Source organism: Falco biarmicus, chromosome 3, assembly GCF_023638135.1.
Source record: "Falco biarmicus isolate bFalBia1 chromosome 3, bFalBia1.pri, whole genome shotgun sequence".
Taxonomy (NCBI): Eukaryota; Metazoa; Chordata; class Aves; order Falconiformes; family Falconidae; genus Falco; species Falco biarmicus.
Window position 1 is genome coordinate 26,449,370 of NC_079290.1, and position 27,095 is coordinate 26,476,464.

General features: G+C 38.4%; 1 protein-coding gene across 3 annotated transcripts in view; it reads right to left on the reverse strand.

The window, feature by feature from the left end:
- The window catches only part of ZFPM2 (zinc finger protein, FOG family member 2), a 321,740-nt gene that overhangs the window by 148,695 nt on the left and 145,950 nt on the right, over positions 1-27,095 (reverse strand). For all 3 annotated transcript variants that reach the window (XM_056333072.1, XM_056333074.1, XM_056333071.1), the window contains one exon: positions 15,528-15,646. In XM_056333072.1, coding sequence (XP_056189047.1) covers positions 15,528-15,646 — 119 coding nt within the window. The remainder of the gene's footprint in view (positions 1-15,527; positions 15,647-27,095) is intronic.

The window sequence follows — 27,095 nt, forward strand, 5'->3', positions numbered from 1 at the left end:
TATAAACCCACTTTGGGGATTTTTTACTTTTATTTTAATTTAGAGTGCTTTCATGTTAAGAGTAAGCAATGGCATTTAATTGAACTGAAAGACAATGATAGTGAATGCAGTCATGCTTTTACTGTTAACACTGATGCAATGACTTATTCATTTGTCATTCCACTTTTGTGTCTGAACAAACATAAATTACAGTTACACCTCTTTGTAACCACTAGTTGGCATATATGTGATACTGGTAACGACGCATACATGTATAATCAGAAGAGCTCATGACAGTATGTAAGTTTTATTCCAAACCAGAAACTTCCTGACTTTGTCCAGTGAAAACTATCACTCCTGTCATGTGCGCATTCATCTCTTTCAGAAAAACAGTGTCATAAATTTAGTGACTGATGTGTCGAATGTGAGGAACTGTAATCAAATTGAGAACTGTAGAGGAAATCCAAGTCAAACCACAAGAAGTTAGAGGTTAAGATCAGACCCGCTCAGTGATGGGCGGCACTACTGAAATGGAAATGATTGGCAAACACAGCCCAAGTTTTAGCACATCACTAACATTAGCAGTTCATCAATATGAAGAGCTGGGCAGTCAAACAGATTTCATGAAAAAAATATGGAAACTTCCAAACTTACTTTTATTCTACACTGAAATGATTTAAGAGATCTATTAGAATATCACTTGGAACCATCCTCTCTAGAGCAGTCCCCTGGTCATGGCACGTGCCTTGCACTGGAAGCTATGCTCGAGGCCCTTTGATGCCAAGCTCAGGCACAGAACTAGTATCTCTCAAATTTTGCAGTCCAGTGATCAAAACAAGGGGTCATTCACTATTCACTTTCACTTTTTATTTATTCTGTTGGACCTTTTTTTTTTTTTTTTATGAGGGAGTAAAAATTAATGTTCTTAAGGAGAAAGGGGTACTGCAGCTCTCCTACATTCCATGCAGCACCCTCAGGGCTTTGCTTTGGTTTCTTTGATGAAATCCTGAAAAGTCTTACAGTAAGAGTAACCATCTCTTTCAGCAAAACAGCATTATGGTGCTATGTGTTTTCTGACCATCTCCACTGGTGACTGTAAACTGCTGGCACTGGTACCACATTCAGCACAGAGAGATTTATGTTGGCAGTGCATGAGCTTCTGAGCTTATTTAAATAAATTTGGCACCAGGCACTAAAAGGGTTCACCATCACTAATCTGGATTCTTCTTTATCAGCAGATGAGTTTCAAAATTCCCATCTAAATAAATACTCCAAATTTATTTGTATTTTTTTCACCAGATCAACGCATATAGGAAAAATTATCTGAAAGAATCTGCAAACTCATTGTATGTTTCAATCACTAGCTCTGAAAACCTCATGTCTGCTGCTTTAGTGTGATGTAACTGCTGTTTATTATACTAATCCTAATTATCTCCATCTTAGCTTTTGCCTCCCACACTTGCTTGTTGCTGTTGTATTCACATCTGGTCTAAAACCAGGACCTAAGCTAGCTGAGGCCAGCAGCTGTCTTTTTAATATTAGGCTCAGATGAACTCTAGCACAAAGGAGCAGTAGTTCCTGACTAGAACCTCAACATGCTGCAGCACTACAGATGTTAAATATCATAACAATGACTGTATCTTCCTTACACAGTGATTATTAGCAAAGCTGTACAGCTTTCAAAGAGCCCTTGTTTTTACTTTTCACCAGCAGCTGAAGCAAAGAACACATTTCCATTACAAGATGAAGCTGTACAATCTCATCCAACAAATGATCTCACTCTGACTCTCACACTAACTTTGCTATTAAGCAAAAACAGGCACATTTTCAAATATTGATTCCAACTAATGTCTGATCCTAACAGGCATGATCTTATCGGGGCCCCGCTATAATAGAAGGAGTGTCAGAGTTAAACAGAATAGGTTTAGATAAGATCACAATCTTCCTCACTATGATGTGATGCTATCGTTGAGTGAGTATAGTATTTGAAGTGATTATCATTAATAGATATTGGCAACAGGAAGAGTGGTCACTGCTAAGATCTAAACAAATTTGTGCATGATAAAATAAAACAAGTTTTATCTGAATGGTGGAGAAGGGTATGTTATGTGCCCTAAGATACTTTGCTGCCTTTATTTTTTTTCTTTGAAATGATATAGTCAATTAAGAGAGAAATATTGAGTAGCCACATTGCTGCTTTAGTTTGCTCTGTACCTTCTGTTTTGTGGCAAACTGCCACTTCAGCCTTCCTTCTGCTTTCCTGATGTCTATCTTGACCAGACGTCCCGTGCTGTGTTGTGTGGACAGACCCTGGTTCCAGGGTTTGCCTGAAGAGCCATGGCCACAGCTGATCTCATGGTGCCCTTCCTTGTTAGCGGAGAGTAGAGCAGCAAGGGGCTGTCCTACAGGAGGTGTGGGAAGCAAAGGGTCATCTTTCTAGATTCTGAGGCCTAGGGCTGTCTTCTTATTTTAATTATTCTTTGCAGTAATATGGGGCATGGGATAGCCCCATGGTGGGCTAGCCTAGAGGACTGGTCTCTAAGGTAAGTATGGGTTGTGGCAAAAGCCAGACAAGAGGTACAAGGTTGACAGACATCTGTCTTAGTTTGATTTTTGCCTCACTATTTGTTCTGATCATGGCAAGCTTTCTGCATTTTCAGAAAGAAGAAGGTACTGTAAAAGGGAACACCTGCTTTGATGTGGCAAATTCTCTGTGAAACTTTTAAGTCTTTCTCCCCTGAAGCTGTTAGCATGTAAGGCCAAAACAGCACAGAATGAAAATAATAATTTATAGCCCTGGAAAAAAATGTTATCAACCTAGGAAAACTGAAAGCACTATCAAAAAAAAAAGCAGTTGACAGTTCTGTATGTGCTTTTTGTAATGACATAGCACAAACATAGCTAAACTTTCATATACTGAAGCCATACAAAAATAATACATGAGAAAAGGGTGCAAATCCAAAACCCCTTTAACTATTCAGCATTAGTAGAAATAAGCAACTGTGCAACATGTAGAGATTTCCAAGGAGCAATGTTCTCTATGTCTATTGTGGTAACAATATTGAATACTAATATGCTATTTTTCATCCTTACAGCACTTACAGACATTAGCTAATTAAGTCAATTTAAAAAAAATATTTCTAAATTAATAGGATACTTGCCAAGATTACCCAAATATTGGTCTTACACACAAAACCCCACACACAGCTTTTCTACTTATCTTCATGTATTTGTCTTCTCAAATGTGTGATTAACTCCAGAGCACTGAAATCTTTTTGATAATCGCTGAAGATGAATGTATCAGGACAATCAGCAGCATATGGGAACACAGAATGCTGCCAGATGTTAACACACTAAAATAAAGCAGAACCATCCATGTACTCCGTATCTTGTCTAAAAATAATATACTCATTGACCTTAACCCTATCAAACCAGTCCCATCTTCAAGGTCAAATAAAATAACAAATATTTATCTTCTATGGAGAGGTTTATAGGCTGTACTTGCAGTGTTCAGTGTCATGAAATGCTAATCATACCTCAGCCCTGCTGCTTTGAATGAAAGCTTGGGGTGCTCAGCACCTCCCACTGGTGCTCAGTGCTATGCAAAATCAAGTCCTAAATGCATTATTAAACACCATTTAAAATTTGCCATCATGCTGCATTCCCTTTCACTGCTTTGTATTTTTTCAAAGATTATACACGGAAACAGAAATCCACCCAGTTAAGAGTAAAAAATATAGGCATATACTCCAACACATACTTCATTTGGAAGAGATCTGCGTATGTTTTATGTTGCCTTGAAAAAATAACTTCAGCAATCTTTGTTATCCCTATTAATTTTTAAAGTGGTAATATCAATGCAGTGCACTACTGCAGCTCTTGTGAGGTTGAATACCACACTGCAGTGGGCCATGGCAGTGAACGTCACCCCTGAACGTCCTTACTTCCCCACACCTTGCAACTATCCTAAAGCTGAACTTGCAAGTGCTCCTGTCCAACACCACAGCCAGAGAAATACAGAAAATAACGAGAACATCATGATCATATTTCGGAATAGTTCAGGAAACCTCAGAGTTATGGTAGTTATAGTAAACAAAGAGTATTTGAGTAGACACTCAAATATCTTTGGTATGGCTGACAAGGAAATGCTTATTAAAGGTCAGAAAAGCCATTTACTCTCATGTATGCCATTAGCCAGAGCAAGCTAGTAGGTGCTACTACAAAGCCACTTAAATACTGCAACAAGTGCTAACAATTGGCTTGGAAGAGGGAATGCGAGGAATGTTAAGGAGGAACAACCAAGCAAGTGGTCTCACATTTGTGAGAGGTCAAGTTTCAAAACATGGACATTCTTCTTATTTTCCAACGCTGAATGTGGTGGTAGAGTGGGAAGCGTTTCCAAAAGTAATTGGTGCATGTGCAGTCAGTCATTTACTACACACATGTACCTGTTAGTGTTTCTGCATCATTAAGAGATTTATGAGCACAGCAACACTACCATGAAATGATCTCCAAGGATGCAGGTGATGCCAACCGCCTCCTTGCAAATGTTTCCACACCCAACCCATGGTGTGTTCTCTGTTTTTCAGCCTGCCTAATCGGGGCTCTAGTACCTGATAGCGGATGACTGACTACAGAAATCAAGATTCAGCTCGCTCCCTGAGGCATGCTGTACTGCCAGATCAAAGTGCACACATTTGGCATCCTGAAAACGCAATACCATTGCTCTCACTTTGCAAATCTGTGACACAGAAACCTGGGACAATGATCCTTATAAATGAGACAGTATTTCTTAAAAAAGAAGTACAGAATAGATAGAAACAAATTCCTAAGTGAAGCTGAAAATAATGCTTTAAAAAAGCTACACTGGTTCAATATTTGGTTATACACAGAGCGTTAATTTTAACTTCAGTTAGCAAGAAACTGCAGTGGGAAGGGAAAATATTCAGACAAAAAAACCTGCAGGCAATTGGGAAGGGACATGCCAAAGAAATATAGAGGCTTACTTCCTTATCTCCCAGCAAATCCTTGTTATATTTCAATTAGATTTTGAAAACGGTATCCTATACTGGTGTGACCAACTGTCTAGCTTCCTGGAACGTCCCATCTGCCATTTTCTAAAATAAACAGTGTCTCATTCTGGCCTTTTAAAGCCCATCTTGAAAGATTTTAGCTACCTGCAGGTGTCTCTGGGCAGCTGAACAAGTAACATTGGCTGCAGACACTTCTCAGCATCCAGGTGCCAAAAGCCACAGGGTCATCTCCTCCGTTTCCTTCCCCAATGCCATGGCTCAGCTGCGCCTACACTCCTCCTTCGTCTTGGTCCAGCCTGTTCTCAAACACACTAACCACAGATTTACTAAAACCTCCTGAATCTCTTCCAGCCTTTCTCTCTCATTACCATTAGGAAACTCTTTCTTGTATCTAACTTAAATGTCCCTTGCTGATACCTGCATCTACAAGTCTGGCAGATTCACCTAATGCAACCCATCATATCCTTCCATGGACCACAGTCCAAGTGGATCCATGAAGTGAGGGAAACACTCCAACACAGAAGTGTCTAGGATTAAGATGGCATCTTGGCTTGGAGGATGGGAGGTGGATTGACCAGAGTGAGAAGAGAAACTGGAATAAAGTAAAATAAGTGTATTCCAAAAGAGAAGAATACTATCTGGAATTAAAAAAAAAAAACCATAAATAACAAGATTCAATATCTAATGTAGTAAATGGAACAACATCCAAGAGAAAGAAACACCATAAAAGCAAAGAGATATGACTAACACATACTATGAGGTCCACAGTGGAATTAAAAACTAGTAACAGCACAACCAGGCCTGCTTCAATGCAAGCAGAAAAGAAGAAACTAAGATATTTTGGACCTACTATTGTTTTTTTTCTGTTTTATTGCTCTCTTCTCTTTATGCTAATTTGTCCCAGTTTTCTTCCAAAAGTGAGGACAACAGCTTGCAGGAGGAGGAGAGAGGGAAGAATTCTTCCTCACCTCCCCAGCACCAAGGCACACCTCCCTCAGCTCCCCTAAACTTGTCTTTAATGTCCTCACACATGGCAGGAGTTCCAGTTTTGCCTTTTAAAAAAAGTGGTCAATCACCCCCAGATCAGAGACTGACATTTGGAAAAGAAAACTTCAAAAGAAAATAAGTATTTTGGCAAGTGTGAGATGTTCACAAATAAATATATAAATAATGATAATTGCTAAAATATATGAAGCTTTTATTAAAAAAAAACCCTTTTCTATGCTTTTCAGATACCAAATCAAATGTCAAAATCAAGATATAAGATACTGATCTGTAAGAGGGAGAATTTTAAATTATAAGACATTTTCTCAGAGTGAGAATAATCTACATAATTATGATATCTCAAATGCTATGTAGTTTATTCTAAATGCATCAGTAGCATTCAGACTGCTATCCCTCCCTTAGAGCACAGAAAGGACAGTATTTTGTCTATGTAAAACTCAATTATTCCTTAAAGGAGTTAAAAGAGCTCAAATGAAAAAAAATATTATTATAGCTATGTTTACTGTTCCACAATTTGTGAAACATTTTGTAAATGCATCAAAATATTTTCCCTTTCTCTGTAGTCTGTGGAATACATGATAATATGTATTAGTGGAAAAAAAAAAAGGGCAAAATTTTATCGGTTAACAATGAATTATTGAAGATGGGACATGGATATGAAACAATATCAAATCTGAGGAGGCTATGCATATAATTTATAATGTATGGAATTTTAGGACATGCACAAAACCCTGTAAATGAAGATCATCATCAGGTAGAGTACTAGCTATGCATTTACTGCTGCAGGTGATCTGGGGCTGGCAGGGAGGGCAAGGACAGCAAGTGATGGTGCCTCCCGCACTCTTCACAGCAGAGACCTAATGGCTGGAGCCGGAGGAGCCACCCAGGATTAGACTGATGAATTTGTTTTCTCGACTTGATAAATAAGGCCCAGGACATTTACCGACTCCACTCAACACTTAAGATCTCAGGACAAGCTTTGTATTGCCCATATTTTAGAGGTACAAAATAGAACTGCTGCATGTGGAAAAGAAACTAGCTATGTGATACTGCAACATCATTAGAAAAGGAACTATGGATGAATGGAGAACAAAATTCAGCAACATGTTAGTATTTAAATAAACCTCTGATTTTTAGGACCTAATAACAGTCAATACTTTCTTCTGACTAGAATATGCTATTTTTATATACTCACAAACTCTTACATTGTGTGTGTGTATATATATGTACAAACGTATATTCTTGCTAACAATTTTTTATATATTTATGTATTCACACATATGTACTAACTACACTTACTATAAATATTGAAGGTTTTTTTCTATTTGAAACATTTTAAAAGACACTTTCACAGAATGTAGTTACTTTGGCTGATACAGAAACAACTAGGAATACCTTTTATTTCCAACATTCTTGAAAATTTACAGGCTATTTCTCTCAAGCATATTCAGACAGAGGGAACTGATGTTTGGAATGTCAATCATTCCATCACACTGTGAGGAAGTGAGCAGCAAGCAGCTACTGCCTTCACTGAAACCCCAGGTCTATTCCTTTACTTGAATTATTTTTTTTATTTAAATGAAGATAGACAATAATTTCAAACATTGCTATTGTTACTATGATACGGTATCTTGTTCTGCACTTTTATCAGCACAGATTTTGACACCAATAAAATGCAGATTTCCTTTTCACACCAGTATTTTTTCTGCAGCACACTTTATTCTAACCAACTGACCACTATTGCCTCCACAAGTCTTATGGAAAGCATTTATTGATGTTTTCATAATATGTCATTTGTATGTCCAGACAGTACATCTGGACAACATACCACAGTTCCCACAGGCAACAGCATCACGGTGCTTTACTCCACTATCAATGTACACCAAGGCTAACTACCCTTGGGCAGGTATAGCTTTATGTGTGATTGCCCCAAAGACACCGAAGAGCATCCAGGACATTTTATTTTCTAGTGGTCAAAGACAGAACACAAGCCAACAGGTCTTTCAGTTCAGTGCCCACTGTAAATACCAAATACTTCGATTAACAATGCAAATGTCTTTGTAGACACAAGTACCTTCATAGCTTATGTTTCCCTAAGATGGAGCTAGAATTTCCCATACTTGTTCTATGAATGTGAAACTACTGAAAAAAATGTGTCAACATTTTAGAAATGAATTTGATTTCAGAGTAAAAAAATGGTGTTAACCTTCAGTGAGAAGAAAGTTATTTAAAAAACTGCTGAATATTTAAATCTGACATTTTATATCTGCTTAGTTTATAATAATATATATGTTCCATAAATAAGAAGTAGTATCATTATAAAAAGCATGAATTTAAAAAAATTTCCTCAGAGGACAACATTAATGTTAAATTCCTCATCTTAAACATGGGTGTTGAACCCATGCCTGTTAGGTATTTCAGTGCAGTGACCTTAAATGGAACTAAATCACGTATTTCTTTCATCTGAAGTTTTTAAGTTAGACTATATCCCATTCTAAAAGTTGTGTTATAAATTTAGCAAAATCTACGAAAGCAAAATAACATATGAGCCTTAAAGCCTATGGTACAGAGATTATTAGAATAGATGACCATAGCACAAGAGTATGTTGCTACTGCACAGTTTATTGCAGTGGTTCTCTCTAAACAGCTGAACAACTCAATACATGCTCCTCTACATGTTGTCTTCTCTCTGCTGTTCCCCACACTGTAAAATGGAATAGCTTGGCACTTGGAGATAGTGACTCCCTCCGCTTCTGCTGTCTGGGAGGCCCCGAACCAAATTTTCTTGCACTTTTTCTGTCCTGGGCTCCTGACCTTGCCTCATCTGTTCTGCCCAGCCATCCCCTGTTCTGCTCTCAACAGCTCCATGGCAATGTGCCCCAGGGTACATTCCCACTTTGAGACACTCCCCCCCCTCCCCAAAATGAAGCTTGCTGAAACAGGACTGAAGATTGTTTACTGAGTTTTCTCCAAGGGAACTGGATTAGTTTAATGAGAATGATTGGTAATATCTATTACTTAATTATTAATTACAGTAGCATTAGGATAAAGTCTGCTTAACATAGATGCTTATAGCAAGCACCAAGTAACTGAATTATTTTTAAAAAACCTTTCAAAGTGACCAGTGGCATTTTTAAAGAAATGTTGAAGTTCTGCTGTTTTGATAAACAGGTGTCAAAATGAACCATGGGTATGTGTAGTTTTTAAAAAGGGCTGCAGCCAAGGAAAAGTGATTTTATGTGAAAATCCCCTATTGACATAATACTACATTCTGGAAAGCATAATTTTAGAAATAAAGAAACAAAAAGGAACAGTGTAATTTCAGTCTTGACTTCCTGTGTTTTGTTCTGTTTTTAAACAAACCATATTTGTATGTCGTTTACACTTTTAGTATCTTAAAAATGCCTATGGTGAAGGCATACAGTACTAATAACAGTGTACTAACAGCATTTAGAAAGAGATGTATGATCAATGTGTTCTTTCTTTTCATGGACCACATTGCTAAATCACCTATTTGCGTTCTGGAAACTTCTTCCACAAACTGGAAAAAAATACCTTCAGCTTTTTTCAAAACAGGGTGTTTATTCAGGTCATTGCCACATCTTGCTATCATACTAGTAACATGTTTTAAATTAACTCTTCTGTGTAAATGTAAATGAAGGAGCAGAAATAACTAATGTTTTTGAAAATAAAAAAAGTGTCTAAACTACAATTGTGCACAAAAATTTCAAAAAAGGTTCTTCTGTCATTCCATTCCCCACCACTACATGTCTATATGAATGGGAGAGCACTTTATAAAAGGTGAGGCAATATGAAGTGATGTGCTCTCAAAGACCACTGTGGATGGCCAAGTGGATGTCCACATCATCTCAGCATATCTCAGGTTTTTTTAATGTTTCAATTTACACGAAGTGGCCAACCCTGACACTTGCACAGCACAACAGCACACCACTGAAAGGGCAACACAATGTGCTGTCCAGAAGTGCTTTACCTTAATGTCTGCTCATGTTAGGGAGAGAAGGCAGTGCCTTTAAACTAGTTTTAAACTTGAAGAGCCCGACAGTAACAGCAGTAGAAATGAGAAAGAAATGCTTTTGTAGTCACTTGAGGTACTTAAAGGTATAAACCCAGTGTAACAGAGATGAGAATCAAGGTTCGTTACTCCTCAATACACTGTTTTTGGTCATTAAATAAAAAAAATGGCTCTGTGCTAATAAAAGCCAAAATCCCCATTTGCAGGTAAATATCTCAGGATAAAAACTGCCTTAACCCTTTCTGTGTTTCAACAAGAGAACCAGAGACTGCAGTCTGGCTACATCCTGCCTACAGACAGACTAGCGGCTCTCGGTGGCCATACAGCACCTCCAACCCATCTGTCAAGAAAACCCTTGCACTGCAACTCTAAAGATTAAAAGTTGCTGGCTACAGCAGATATGAGTTTTTTGACCTGAAGTGACCAGGCACAGATTAGCAAGTGAGTAACTTAACTGCATTTTGAACCTTGGCTCCTCAGCCCCTAACACGCTACCCGGTCAAATGGTTTCATGAGGATATCTTCCAGAAGTGTCGCTTTGGCGGTGAACTTCCCAGATGCCATGAAAGGCTCCCTGCTGTATTCCACTGCTCGCCTGGCCCAACCCTGCACACTCCCCTCCTGCGGATTCCCTTCGCCGCCACGTTGAATCCTCTTTTCCTTATCAGGCTGGTACAGGCCTGCCCCACGTGCTCCTCCTTGCGACAAGATGACGAGAACGGGGAGCAGGATCCAGCTGCTCATTGTTTTGCTTCACAAAACCCTGCCATGGGCACAGATTAACACCAAAAACTAGATGGTGGCAGCCAAGGGAAAAGGCCTTTTAGAATGCCTCCACACAACTACCAGAGCCATGGCACAAGCCACCGCTCGATGTCCGTTATGGGCTATGCAGCCCTGTGCTGCTTTTGTTTCCAAGGGCCTCATTCCCACCAAGTTGTCCCCTCAAACAAGGGAAGTATTTACAGCTGGGAAAAAACAAGCAAACGGCTTTTCCTTAAACAGGCTGCTAGTGCCTTGAATTTAGAGCTGCTCTGCACACAGCAGTGGGTTTTATGCCCAGCCTAGAGGGGTCTTCTGCTCTTCTCACCTGCTTGTTCACATTAGACTTGACATTTGTGCAGATGTTAAAAGACAGGAATCTCAAGCTAGGAGTTTCACGCATTAGAAATATATTCCTGTCTACCTGTAGGTACCCACGAACTACTGAATTTTCTGCAAGTTGGAGCCTTTCTGGTAAAACTAGTGATTAAATTATATCACCTTCCTTGTAGAACTGAGTTCTCACCAACTGTAGATAGAAAGCAGTATTGTACAAAACTCTTGATGTGTCTTTTTGTTAAAATGGCAAGATTATATTAAATCTCAATCAGAGTCTGGAAACATGTAGGTGATCTCTTTTTTACGGTAAAACAAGAGAACAAGCTCTTAGTACACTTTCTAGGCTTGAAAAGATTGTCCTGTGCATTTCAGCTTCTTGAGACTATCAACTATAATGAAGCAGCTGATGGAAAATGGAAGAAGTGGGAGGAAATGGAAGGCAATAACCTCTATGCCCACTTGTGTAGACAGATGTAAACTATGCATTTACCTGAGAGAAGAATTTTGCCAGTTTGGCAGAACTACAGGAAGAGATCATTAGAGTTATCTAAATAGGAAATCTATCAATCTAAATATAATAAAAGTATCTAACTAGATATCTATAAATATTTAATAATGAGATAAGATGTTCTTAAGTTCCGAATAAAATGGGAATTAAATGCCTAGACAAGTTTTAAGATCTGAGACTCACTCTTTGTTGTTAAAAACAACATTCTTAAGATTTCTGGTGGTTGCAAGCAGATTGTTTCAACAGTAACAGTAATGCACTGGGGTACATTATTTCATAAGGGGTTTTGACCAGCCTGTAATTCATGAGTACCGGCAAACTCCTAGGTAAGAAAAATTAAGAAATTTACGAGTCATTGCACTATTTCAAATCTACCATTAGAGTCTGACTATTCTGCAGTCCTGATACAGACCTTGCTCTACCATATTTCCCAACAGTGCAGTGGCACCGCTGATGAAGTCAACAGCTGCTAGTCCTATTGCAATTGCGAATACCACTTAAATCATTTTTGCTCAAAGTACCCAACCTTCCACTACTCTGAGATGTATATTGTTAAGATACTTCAAGACAGAAACTTGAAAGATCTAAAAAGTATTTGACATCTGGCACAGTGACTCAATTAATTATCGTGCTGCATTAATTAACTTGGTCCGTCTCCTGAGCTAACAGCAGGGAGACTGTATTCAGCAACACAGCATTGCTTGAAATAAGAAGCACTTCAACAGGATATTACATGTACAGGCTGTATAAAGTGCAGAGTACAAGAGTAGTGAGTAAGCTGTAACTGTTATAGCTAGGTAATGAATCCTGTGAGGCAGTGTCACGTTGCCAACACTAAACAGTATAGTCAGGTAAAATACTTGTGGTCAGCCACAAACGTATTTTCTAATAAAGAGACCAGCTGCAAAAATTGTGATATTTATTCACCTGAGGTTCACTGATTTTTCTTTCCTTTCTTCTCTATATTAATTCACATTAAAGCTCTTTTCCAAAAATTATTAAATGTTTCTAACAGTGCCATGTTTGAAGTTCTCATTCAGAAATTAACTCTAAACACACTGCCAGCTACTGATGTGAAAGTCTGATGGTATTCTAGGGAGGTGAGGCTTTACCCAATGAACTTTCCAAAACAGATATAAATAACTTAAGTAAACAAACACAACTGCTGTTATGAACAATCAAGAACTCACATGCTAGTAAGAAAAGTAATCAAATATGTCAAGCAAGCAGAAAAATCATAAATAAACCAGAAACATTTCAAGGGGGGAAAAAAAAAAAGATTAAAAAAAAAATGTAGAAGCTGGCACTGGGTTTGCGTTACTTAAACAGTAAATTAAAATTCTATCAGAAGGTTTACATTTCTCCACAAAGCATTTTAAAGTAACAAATGTAGGATTAAAGGAAGCATCTGATATTTGGGGAAAAGAAACAATACTTAGAATCACAGAATAATTCAGGTTGGAGGAGACCTCTGGAGCTCATCCTGCTCGGAGCAGGGCAAACTTCAAAGTCAGATACAATTTCAAAGTTAACTCAGATTGCTCAAGATCATATCCAGTTCAGTTTTGACTATCTCAAAGGATGGAGGTGCTCAGGGGACAAAACAATATTACTGAGGACTACAATTCTGTTGACAGGAACTTTTTCAGATTTCCAAATGTATTTGTATTAGCAGGCAAACCAAAAGTAACAACTTCCAAGTGTTAGCAAAAATAAACTTCATGGTTTTTAATTTGACAAGAAACAAACAAGTATATTTCTAGTTTAGTGAGGAAAATGTTCTCAGGAGTTTCATCCCACATCTCTCTGAACTAGGTTGAGAAAGCTGCTCCATCCCATTGCAATCACCAAACTAAAAAGTCAGCTCTGCTCGCCGCTTAATTAGGAGTTCATTAAAACCAAAATACCTTAGCTAAATGTTGTTACAGCAGAAGTAGTATTTGCTCAAATTTGCAAAGTAACAACAAACCTTAATATATGCCTATGCTACCACAGAAGAAGCAAGCTCCTGCTAGGATTGTTGTTGCTCTGTCTCCTTCAGAAAACAAAAATGAACACTATGATCAACTGCTGGTGTTGCATATGCATCCTAAGAATATCTGATAACGATAACTTTTGTAGTGAAGGGTCAGTCAACATCATCTCCCATATTCAAACATTATCTTCAAGTCTTATATACCTGAGGAAGTGGTACAAGTGGACAGAGCAATAGGGACAACACAAAGCTAGCATTTTTCCTGAGGTATTATGTGGACCGACTGAGCTACACCAAGACTAAGATTTCTGTGGCATGAAAGTTGATGAAAGTAGTAATGATGGAATCAAAGAATTATTTGAATTACAGGTAGTTGTCACCAATGTCATTTTATGAAAAACATTTTGAGAATGCTGATAGACCATGAATAAAATAAATGAAAAAATAAACATGAAATGGATGGAGAAAATGGAGAGAGGTATTCAAATTTTACACTTTCTCCTTTCTAACAATAAGATGCCTTGAGTGTCCAGTACTTTTGAAAATCCATCCTTTATTTAGTTGCCTGAATCGGAAATCTGATCTGGGTTGGGAACGCTGAACTCTAGGGAACTTAGACAAAGTTTCCATGCCACTTCCTGTAACATCTTGTTAGCACCTTATAATTAATAAATTATGCTAAGGAGTCTACAAAATACCAAGATCTTAAATGGCTACTATGTACTCATAATAAAATAATGCTTCACCACAATTTTAATGTGCGTATTTGCAGAAAGTAACATGCATACTATCCAGCAGGCCCTTAGAAAGAGAAGTCCAATATGTAGGCATAGGTTCTCCAGGCAAGAGTTGAAGACTATCCATTTACCCCCTTTTCTGCCATGTCTACATAACCCCTCTCTTGCACTGTCCCAGATGGTACTTCAGCAACTCAGCACTCCTCCTCTCCCTCAGGACCTCCAAGGTCAGGACAATACCCCCAACACTGGGAAGCTCAGCTTCTCCATTTACAGCACAGATGTATGTACCCCAAAAGTATATAATACACTTCTGTGAAATAGCTCCACAGGTCTTTACGCCAATACTTTCATGCTAAGTTTGTAATAGCAAACAGTGATCCCACTGAAGATAATGGTTCTTCAATAGAATCCCACAAGGCAATGCATGCTCCAAGATTCTCTAAACCCTTCTAGAGGTATTGCTTTTTTCCAGTACAGGGTCACTTTTCCAGATATTTTCAGAAAATTAATTTGAACTATATTGAAGCTCAGAATTAAAACCAATACAAGCAAAAATGAAATGAAGACCTAGGAATGACATGATTTTCAGTGCACTGAACTGAGACCAGCAAAGCATTACTCTTAAGTAATATGGTCCACATAATTTCTGCAACAAGAATAAAAAAGAAGACTAACTGAGAATATATTACATGACAGGTGCCTTTTGATAGCTTTGAAAAGAATTCTAATCTGATGGAATATCTTGCTATGTTCAGTAACATTACCATTAAGGAAAATTCATTGTTTATCCTAAAATAATGTAGCTCTTTACATCCATTAATACAAATCAAGTATTCAGCAATTAATGCTATGAAAAATTTTAAAAGTCACTAAAAAATCAGTTATTGCTACTGAAATGCAACAGCTTGGTTCAGCAAACAAGGAAGTGACATTTCCCTTCTGTAAAATAATAAGTTAAATACTATTAACCTATGCTCCAAATAACTTTATGTGGATGGTTGCCACAGATGAATTGGAAAAGAGCCAAATAACACTGTCTGTGAAAGCTAACAATGCCTGTTTTCAAATACTTGGGCTGAGTAGTAATTCAGGCTATTCCCTAAAGAACGACACACAATATAGTGAAGCGAATCCTCGCGGAGCATCTACATACCAAGGTGTTGTTATTCAGATCCATCTTCCCAGCAAAAGGCCCCCACGTTGTTCCAACCGGAAGCTGCTGCCGACTCTGAATCTTGCGCTCCCCGTCTTTCTGGACCACCTCCAACTCTCCTGCAAACAAAGAAAACAAGCGGTGTTGACAGTACTTTCACTTGTGCCTTGACAACAACCACCTCTGCCTTTGTGTTGGCTTTACATGCACAGTGTTCTGAGGAGCCATATAATGAGAATTAATTATGCTTGTCTGAAAAACAACTGATCTTGTCATCCTGCAAAAGAAAAACAAACCTTTTTCCCTTATAATTATATTCAAATTTGGTTTAGAAAGTCCCATTCCTTTCTTCTGTCTTTTCACACGCATTAGAGTTTGAAGGCATTTTTATTCAGAATAGCCGTTTCGTGAAAGTTCTTAAGAAATGCTGAGGAGGGGGGAGACGACAGCTGGAAGGAGAGAGTGCAATAGCAGCCACACCTGCTGCATTAACCGTCTTGATGCATTTTGCTGTTGCAAGACCACATTCTGAAACATTCAGTTATTAAAAATTGTAGAGACATACCATGTAGCAATATAAATCCACAACTCTACTAACTTTGAAGAAACAACTAAAACCATTTACTATAATTTGTTTTAAAAAAAATTTGAACCAAATGAGGTTTCACTAGCAGTAACATTTCAGAATTAGACTCAAAACAATTTAAATTGTTAGCTTTAGGTTTTAACACAAAATACGTAAAAGCAATGGGGAGGTGGTATAGTGATTTTTATTTAGTAAGTACTAACTTGTCTTTTTATTTAAAAGCTGATTCTGTTTTTGAAAGTAAGTAGTACAGAATTAACACTTAAAAGTGAAATTGCTACTTTAGCTCACTTTAACTTTTCTCTTTTTTGCCAGTGAAAAGAGTAAGAATAATACACAATTGATCATTACTGGGGAAGAACAAATAAAATTCAGTCACCATCTTTTTCCCCAACATTGTTTCCACTTCATTTCAGGACTAAAAAAAAATTCTGCACAACTCTTCTTTGAAAGCAGTCTCTTCAATAAGCTTATTTTTCTATGAATAAATGTTTCAATCAAAACCAGCAACAGTTATGTTTATATACAAAATTTCTAACATTATTGTCTAAAACAATTCAAATAAATTCTGGTTTTAAACTTTAGGAGAGATAAAATGGAACAAGGAGGAGGGGCTGATCTCTGCTTTTCTTGTTAGATGTTTAACTGAATTGTTACACACTGTGGCGCTTCCAAGCTTTGGCCTTCCTGAAGGTAGGAAGAAAATCTGTTGTTCTCAAGTGGCAGAGGTCAACTTGACTTCACTGTAGCCATGATTTCTCCTGACCTGTTTTCCCTGCTTGCTAAAGGCCCCTCCTCCCTTTCCATACCAACCAGATACAACAATAATTCCTGCCTTTTGCATCAGCACATCCCTTCTCAACAACTCTACCCCAAATCAGGACCATGCTTTTTCACAAACAAAGTCCAACTGTGCAAGAAGTCCACTTGTCCCAGATTTAGAACTGGCAGTTGTGAAATGAACCTTGGGCTGGAGGAAGTGAGTAACTCCTGGTTTACTGGCAGTCTTCACAGGCTTCCCTGCGCTAACCATTCTCATGGATGCCTGGATTTATGTTACAGCCAGGCTGTGAAGTTTTCCTGTGTCTGCAGGAGTTAATCTCAACCATTTTCCAAAAAGAAGACTTGGCTCCAGCTTCTATTTTCAAGCACAGAAATCTAAATTTCACCTCTGAGTGTTGCAGATTACAAAACTACTCTACGTAAAATTGTACATCAGATCCTTCCTGGAAACTGGAACAAATCTAGGAAATAGAGTTGTATCAGTTTACAAAAGCATCTGTGTATGCGGGTGAGTCCTCATCATGACAGTGCTAAGACATTTTAAAAGGCAGTATGTGAGCAGGAAAGCTTATGGATTAATTATATCTAATTTACGCATGTGCTACATATGCATCCAAACAGGAAAAAAAAAGCCACCCAAAAACCAAAAAGAAAGAAAAGGCATTTCCGCGCCCCCCCCCCCCCCCCGTCACATTGTTACATATTGTATTAACTGTAAAAAATCTCTTATATGTAAATCATGGAAGAGAGAAATCTTTCTGGTATTGCAAGGTAACACGTTGATCACTTCGGCATATAGTGCAGCATTTTGTCTCTACATAGAGATGAAAACTAGCATTTGCTTGCTTTTACACACTAAAAAACAGCCATGTCTATGGACATGTCACATTTAACTGATACCAGAGGAATCATGAGAATCTTTGAAAACCCTTTTAAAAAATAATTCAGCCTCCCTTTCTGCCACTGACATTTTTCATTTGAAAAGGGTTCAGACACAGTCAAACAGTGACTCCTTATCTGTACCTGTGGATTTACAAGCAGGCCTGTCTTTTAATGGATTAAGAACGACAAACTTAGGGCAGATCATCCAGTGATATCCAAAAACCTACCTAAGTTGTAAGGTACACATCATTACACTTTATGTTTTAAATAAAATTAATAACATTAATCTTATACCTGGTAAGTAGTTCAGGTTTGAGGCAAACATAAAAGCAAGCAATTATTTTCCAAAACTGTTTTTTTCCTGAAAGCTGATAAATAAATTAGCATGGATTCTCTCTTTTATTCTCCTTTGTTACAGTTCCAAGTTGTAGTTTGGGCAAGACATTTCAGTATGTATGAATACATTGAAATGTACTACAGATGTGGTAACATCATGCTGACTTGTACTGAAGCTGCTGTATTTTCCCCTCCGCTGGGAACACCACGACAGAGCAGTAGGTTGCAGACAGGTTTACAAAACATTTTGCTGCATAACCTTCCTGTTTCCCCTGATCATAGCTCTCCAAAAAAGACACACTTCCCTCTAGTCACCTTGACCCATAGCCATTTTAATGCTGTGGGTGAATGTTATAGTTGGGAAGAATAATCTGCTTTTAAGTTTTGGCAAATACCAGACATTTTGGCTACACTTGTACAAGGTGCAGCACATTACAATTTGATCCTTGGCAAATATTTTTTTTCACTGAAAATCTTTGTTTAGGGGGAAAAATAAACACTAAGAGAGCTGTAAGTTAAAAAAACGCCCCCACACACACACACAAAACAAACAAAAAACCAACATTGCGCATCAGGGCCTACAAGCATCTGCTTTTTTATTTTCATTTTTTCCTACCAAAGCCTGCATCTTCTGTGAAACCCCTGTATATGTTCTTTTGTCTGCCCTAAGCAGGAACGCCAGGGGCTGGTACAAGGGTTTGGAGAGGAAAGATTACAAATGTCACTATTAAAAATCCTCCTCTTGATTCCCTTGACCCTGGAGTAAGGAGTCTGCAACTTTTCTGCATTCATTTACAACAGTTTTCTCCCCTGAAATTTCCTATTTGGTGGTATCGAAACTGCCGCAACAGATGGGCACAGCCTCCTGCTGCCAAGAACAGGGCTGTCCCCCGCTCGCTGCCAGCTTCCCGCAAGGAGGCTGGTTTAAGCGGTGCCATACCTGTGGCTGTGAGCAATGTGTGACCTCAAGGGAGCTTGCTGGGGGAAAAAAAAAAAAAAAAAAAAAAAAAAAAAAAAAGAGAGAACCTCACCCTGTGACTCTTAATTAAAAGAATTTGAAAAATGTGTTGGTGAGGCAAGATTTCCCTCCTCAGCCTCACAAGAAGTTCAGATGTAAGCCAGAAGTGCTCTCTGCAGCTACCATCCCCTGCACAACTGCTGGGCAACTTCAAAGATGACATAAGGAGAAGGAAGAGGATCTGATATTTTACTGCTGCATCACCACTCACAGTAAGAAGTGCAAAGACTCAGCCTGTACTGACTCTTCACAGGTGCTTGTCCACAGAGAACCCAATGAGAGGGGAGAAAAGGAAGAAAGGATGAAAAAAACTGCTGTGCTCCAGCCCAAAGGAACCAGAAAATACTGTGCCAAATACAGGTGTTTCTAGTCATCAACAGTTGCAACAGACCACCTCAGTACTGAACATAACGTTCCTGCACATGAGAGTAAATTATAATATATAGAATTCACTCACAGCCCTGGGATAAATTATGTGTTATATTTCATCATTTCTATGGCAAAGTCACAAAGCAGTTGTGTATTTTGCTGTCTCTCCCCCTAGACTCGTCAACAGTTTGATTCAAAAGGACAGCAAGTAGCAAAACAGAAGCATCACTAAGAAACATAAGCAAAGGGAGTGATGCTCTGCTTTTAGTTTTTGCAAGTTAGGTAAAAAAAAAATAAAATTGCTTAAGAGACATTCCATTTAGTGATATTTACTTCCCTTTTCCTTGCCATAGAGCAAGGGTGGGGTTTTTTCAGGTTGTTCTTCAGGAACACGCTTATTTCCAGCTTGCTCAGTAAGTTTATACAAAATATTTGAGACACATAGTATGGGCTAATCAATTTTGGTAAAAGATAATGCTGTTAGTGCTGTGGGCTGTTTCTCTTATCTTGTAGATGTAGCATACTTTTAAAGTCTGTGATTACTCAAAGACTTATGATAGCTGCACTGTAAAAGAAGCCCCAAGTCATGACTCACTAGTACAGCTACAAAACATCCCATGGCTTTTAAGATATTAGGCCACCTTGGTGGATACAAAACAAGAATGAAAGGACCCAATTTAGGATTATTTTCTTCCATATATGTATTATTTCAGGGATGCCAGACAAGGCTTGCATAAAACAGAAAGTAGAGAGGTCAGTTTAGCTTTGTCTTCTTTTACAGCAACATCAGCATAACAATAATAAACAAACCGCAACAACTCTACAAAACATGTAGTGTACATGAGAACCCAACAATAGCTTTTGGCCTTTACAGGATTTGATCACAATTCACATACCAGTGATTCACTTCTTCACGGAAGAATTCAACTGTACTTTGTATTCCTGAACAAAATAATACTGGCTTTCATCCATCTACCCACGTTCTGGAATAAGAAACAAAGGACTGTATATCTGAAGGTGAATGTTGAACAGCCGAACAGCCTTTTTGGGGAGAAAAAGCGAACTACTTCATTCAGAAATATCTGTATCCAGATTTATGAACGTTTAAAATTTCTAAGGCACTGATAGCTGTGGCAGTAGGGGGTTATTTTATTTTTTTTATTATTTTTTTTTTTTTTGTCAGGAATAGCTTTCTAAGTGGAGTTAGTTAAAAAGAAAGAGTAAGCTCTTCCTCTCCTTTAATTAGAGATTGGTTATTTGACATCACGGGGCTGCACCAATTTCCACTAGCAAATGGCTGCTTCTTTGCATATTTCCAATACACAGCCACCTGGCTCTCTAATGAATATTTTTGCATCACAGAGAAATCACATATGTTGTAGTTTCAAACAAGGACTGCTCTGACGTCAGAGCAAGCAAGTTAAAAACACTCTCAGAAGTTTTTAAGTGCTGCCCAGCTCAGAGCCCAAGATCTGCCTGCTGTCCCATATGCACAGGAAGAATCTGCAACTCCACACAGGTGATTACCTCCTTTAGAACAAACTAATGTGTATATGTGTGCATACAGTAGTTCACTGATAGCAAAGAACCATCCCATTTCCACTTCTGTGATTGATTCTTAACAAGGCAGCTCCAATATTAAATGCTCATACACTTGCTTGGCAGACATAAACTGCATTATTGAGATACTTCCTCTAAATTCTCCACCCTCAATTTTCAAGTCTCTGAGACATAACACACACTAAACTACAGTTTTGAACATAAACTTGAAATACGACATTCTCTATTCAAGTACTCCAGTCAAACCCTGATAAATCAGGCTGGCCATGCAGTGATCTTATCCTTTCTGACTCTTTAATAAATCGAACCTAGTAAGTTCACGCTGTTGGAAGTTGTCACTAAATGAAATTGTGACCTTATCCGATGCGTGAACTTATCCTGCTGACAACTACATTTATTGTGCGGATAAGCATGGGGGGGGGGAAGACTTTTGATAATTGTGATCTTAGCCATATGCAACTCTAACAGATGGGATCTTTTTGATGTTCCATTAATGATTTGCCTATGATGAGCCTCTACTCAGGGAAAAAATAAATGTTCTTCATAGGTAAGTGGTAGGGGGACTGGTAAGCTGTATGAAAAGTGCACAAAGAGGTACTGGCTGACAGCAGTGAATCAGAACCTATTAGCCTAACACAAAAAGCTTTGAATTAGCTTGTAATTGCATTGGAAAAGATAACATAATGGAGGTGGCAAAACAGAAATGTTCCCTTTCCACAGGACTCATTCAATAGCCCAAAACTCTGAAACAAGTAACTGAGAGTCTGAAGCAGTAACCCAAAATATGCTAAGCCACAGCACTTCGTGATGAATGAAGGAATACTGCAGCCCCTTCCAGCACTGACTGGATGATTGCCACTGCTATTGTGGAATATGTTGGGATATATTGCAGAATTATGTTGGGTGACAGGCAATTCACAGAATCACAGAATCACAGAAGCACAGAATAGTTTTGGATGGAAGGGACCTTTAAAGGTCATCTAGTTCTAACGCCCTGCAATGAGCAGGGACATTTTCAAGTAAATCAGGTTGCTCAGAGCCCCATCCAACCTGGTCTTGAATGTTTCCAGGAATGGGGCTACCACATCCCTGGACAACCTGTTCCAGCGTTTCACCACCTGCATTGTAAAAAAAATCTGAAAACGGCCAACCATCTCAAATTACCATTTACCTATCAGGGATTTAATACATTGTATTACCTAATTCTCACATCTCTCCACAATAGATAGTATTGCACCTGTTCTGCAGTGCACTGGCTCTGGAGATAGAAGATCTGAGGTCTGTCATGACACAATCTGTTTTGCAGCACTGCAAGTCTGATGTGGGATACAAGAATTCTAGTTATCTTACTAGAAAGACACACATATATAGAAGTTCACACTGGAGTCCAAATAGTAAAAGACTAAATTACCATCAATCTTCAAAAGACATTTTACAATTTTCTTCGCAATGAAAATTGCATTCACAGAGGTCTTGGCAAAACCAGAGGTCATTTAGGTCATCAAGAAGCAAAGGCAAATTTAATTTTGCTGCTCCAAAGACAAGAAAATAGGGCCAGGCCACTGTTAGGATGAGACAGATGGAAGAAGGAACAGACTTGAAACTGAAAGCTGAGTAAACAGCTCTGTGGAGTCTCCCTAGGAGTGTTGCTATTCTGCTGCCACTGAGGGGGAAGAGGGTTTCTAAACAGAGCAGTCTTCTTTCTTTCTCTGAAGTTGCTGCAACCCCCCGGCAACTCCTCCCCCTAAACATGATCCTCCCTGGTCCCATCCCTCTTAAGAAGTAGGGTCAAAGGAAACCATGGCACAATGGCCCTGAGAGAAGTGAGACATAAGGATAACCCACCAGTACTTATTGCTCTAAGCCACTGCTCTCCTTTGCCTATGCCTAGAAGCAGGTCTGGATAGCAAAAAAAATGCAGGAAAAGCTGCCACATGCTGCTTCATTCCTAACCAAGCTGCCTAGTGTTGCCCATCTTGCCAATGCTCCCACAGGGCAGCTGTGCACTCTAGGTAAGGATGACAAATGAGAAGGCTTCTCCACTTTCTGTAACAAAAATCTTGCTGCTCCCTACCTTTCTTTAGAGCCCCAAAAGTCAGAAGCAGTTTCTTTATCTTTCCTACCTGGTAGCACTGCAAATGGCAGAGTGCAGGTGCTATCCTTATCTGCAACAGCACTGTCCTACAATGGACAATAAAGGGAAGGAAAAAATATTCTGAAAGTGAGGACAGAGAAAGACTAGGGAAAGATTTTCTGAAAAAAGGACCATGGTGGTGGGGGTGGGGAATAAATTTAAAAAACAAGGCTAGAGAGAGGGAGTCTAGAGAAGGAACCACTTGAAAACCCAAGTTGGGTCTTATCAGGATGCAAAGACACAGCCTGGAAAAAAGGGAACAGAAGTTATTCAAGAAAAAGAAGGATGCAGAAATGCTGCCAAAGTTAGAGAAGATATACATTTCCAAGCCTGAAACATAAGGACAGAAGTACATGAATACACATTTAGAAACAGTATGTAAACACTATTATCCTTTTTTAGCCAAGGCATGTGTGTTGTTATAGTGCTTAATTCATAAGCTAAACCACCAAAATAAAGTATACTTATTCTAATACCTCATTGCTCAGCTGAATCCTGCCTAAACTGAACACTTCAGGTGTGTCTACACTGCACCCAGTGATGTGATTTCATCTGACACCTGGTAAAACTCATTCTCTACCTCCAAGCAGCCAGATCACCATGTAGGCTGTAAAACTTTTCTGAGCAGAAGTTTCATTGCTAGTTATTAAAATTTACACTGGGCTCTGGCTATGACCACTACACTGACATAGTACTACTGCCTGGTTGATGTGACCTTAGGTATATAAGCTGTTCTATACTCCCAACTGCAAAGCAGAGCCAACTTCAGTGATGTGGAGGTGCACTATGTCACACAACACAAGCAGTTTTCAGAGACCGTAGTTTCAAAAGAACTGTATGCACTGACTCTTCAAAAATTTATATTTGTGCTCTATTTGTTAAGTCTTCATTTGGTTCTATACAATGAATACAAAGGAAAAAATAATTACATTCCTATAGTGCCTCACATTCCTGTAACATACAGAATTTGGTAGGAACACAAGATCCCATCCCAGATTAGAAAAGCGCAGGCCTACAGTGGTGAACACATCTTCATCAATTTGAAATGACAATGCAACTTCTACATTTTGGGGAGGCTGGGATGGAAAGTGATTAATTAAATAAAAGTTAAAAAGCACATAAATTTAGTAACTACTAAAGATACAGCTCATGGAAAACTACACAATAATTGTCCGTCAAGTATGATATCAAAATAATTTTTAAGGTTTAAGCTGAACTATTACAAAAAGTACTGGTTTTTTTCTTGGAAGTCAGGAATGAAGGAGTACATAATGAACACTGCTGCTAGAGTTTTATTAGCTTTTTAGTAGAACAGACTCATACAGCTGTATAGACTTCTGTATTTGGATTGCTTTGTTGAACTTTACAGAAATGTGCTCAAAGAATAAAATGAAAGAGATAGAAGTAGAAAGAACAAGATATTTACTCAAGATATGCTAAGAAATGCTAATGATTTGTTAAAGACAAGTTCCATATACTATGAAAAATACCCTGTTCAAATCAGCATCTAGTCTACAGACAGAGGCAAAATAAACCCAGTCATCATGGCCCAATCCTGATTCTGTGATGAAATTAGAAGAAACTATCTTTACTTTTCAGTCTACTCACTACAAGAACAATTTACACCTATTTTCAAAGTCTAAATCTCATACAATTAAAAAAATATATTATTTTTGTTTTTCTTTGTAATTTTCCATCTTCACATTTGGATGCACAGTTCAAGAGGTTTGTTACTCCCGATATGTGTTGAGGTAAAGCTGAAGTAGAAATATTTGCAGAAAGACAGAAAAAAATCCCCAAAGGCAACCAGTACAGCTGAAGAGCTTTCCCTGCAGTTTTCTGTGAGAGGAATACTGTAAACTCCATTCTCACATGGCCACTCCATACTGGCAAAAATGATTCCCAATTATATTATAACACTGTGCAGACCCAGTGGGTTGAGTACGTTCTTTATCCCAGCTACATGTAGTTTGCACAGCGTTGCTCCCTCCATCACAAATACGCATGATACAGAAATGCCAGACTTGGCAAGCGCAGGCTGATGATATTACTAAAGAGGGCTTTCTTGATAAGATCATCATCTGTTTCTGGACTCTTGGGTATGCTCCTTTCCTCAGCAGAGGAACAGTCACCCCTGATAAATGTCTCTTTGTGTGCAGATTCTCCCCTGATATATGCGAAGACATCTCAGTCCTGAGTCTGTCTGTTTTTTTCGTCGCTTCATATAGCTCAAATACAGTTATAGATATATGGAGCATTGTATATAAAGCAATAGAAAGTGGACACAATTGAAAATACAGCTTATGTTACTCATACTGAAGCCTTTTCTAAGATAGATGTTATTCTGCGGGAAGAAAATTAAACACTTCACCATCACCTACACCAATGTTTCCTTAGGACTTTTTTGAATCCTTTCAGCTGAAAGATGTTAACATTTTCATTTTTACAATATTATTTGCATTAAATTAATTTTTATAAATATATAAAATAAAAAATAAATAAAATAATTAATAGACATTTGTATGTTTACCCAATATTTTTGGACTTCTTTTTTACTTGGAAAAAGTGAAAAATATCAAGGTAGGTAGCCTGTGTTGTTAGTGAATGGAGAAAGCTACTAAAGTTAACTTAATATGAAGACTGCTGCATTAATATTGAAATCATGAAATTTATTAAATGAACAAAAATCTTTTGAAAAGTATTCTTTTTAAAAGCAAGAGCAGTGAGATCATCTGTGACTGTATCTGTGGTGTCTTCTCAGTTTACAGTACTTATGCTTAGAGATAGAAGGATCTATTTTCATCCCTCATTTGTGTAACAGCAGATGAAGTTATTTGCTTTCTATCAGATATGCATGCTCAGAGCTATGAAACCACTGCTTAGATACCAATTTCTAGCTCAGAGTATATAAGCCAAACTGCCCAAATGTCTTGCAAAAGAAGCAGATGCTTTAACATGACTTCCCTATTTCCTTTCAGTGTTCGTAACAAATTTCTGAAAGAAGGAGAGTACCAAGAAAAAGACAAAAATCTCCGCAAAGACTCAAATTTAACAGTATTTAGTGTGACCATCCAAAAGATCTAGTTACTGTTGAGATTAGGGAGGCGAGAGGGGCACTGGGACAAAGGGAGATTGAATGCCATGCTCCAGTGCATGCTTGCAATATATGGCTCCATCCATTATAATTATAATTTATATGAAAAGTAACATTATTATAAATAGAGATAAATGTAGTATAACTATAATGTACAATATCTAGATTCAAATTAATCATTTTTTTGCACTTGCTGGGGATGGCCATGCATAACAGACACATGGCTCTGCACTGCTCCAGCACTCATGAGTTATGTGCTTATCAACGCCTTCTATGACCAAGTACCAGCAATGACCAACACAGCTTTTTAATGCTGTTTCCAGACAGGAATTGACTGCTGGTTTTGGACATGGACCAGAGTGCCCTCACTCACTCCTTCATTGCCTCAGTCTGGACTATCACACTGCTTTCACATGCAGCTATATCTTAGCATAACCAAGACTTTGAAGCAGTTATAAAGTGATGCCCATTTAGAAGGCAGACTTATAACTTTGAGTGAAATAAGCCCTTGAACACAGATTGAACACAAGTCCTGTGCACTACCTAAATCCTACTCTGAGGCGTACATGTAAGACTTAAGTAGTATTTGCCTTGTGGCAGCCTTCTGTACAGGAATGAGCTTGACCTTTGTATGAGTAAGTCCCAGGGACATCACGTGTAAAGCATATCCCAAATTGTTTTGCCTTACCACCTTCCCCTTTACAAGCACAGGCTTTGAGCACCCCATTGCTACTTGGACAGATATGGTGACTGGGGAGCCTGAGGAAGAACCATGGGGGCTGTTCTGTTCTGTGGCATGAGGACAT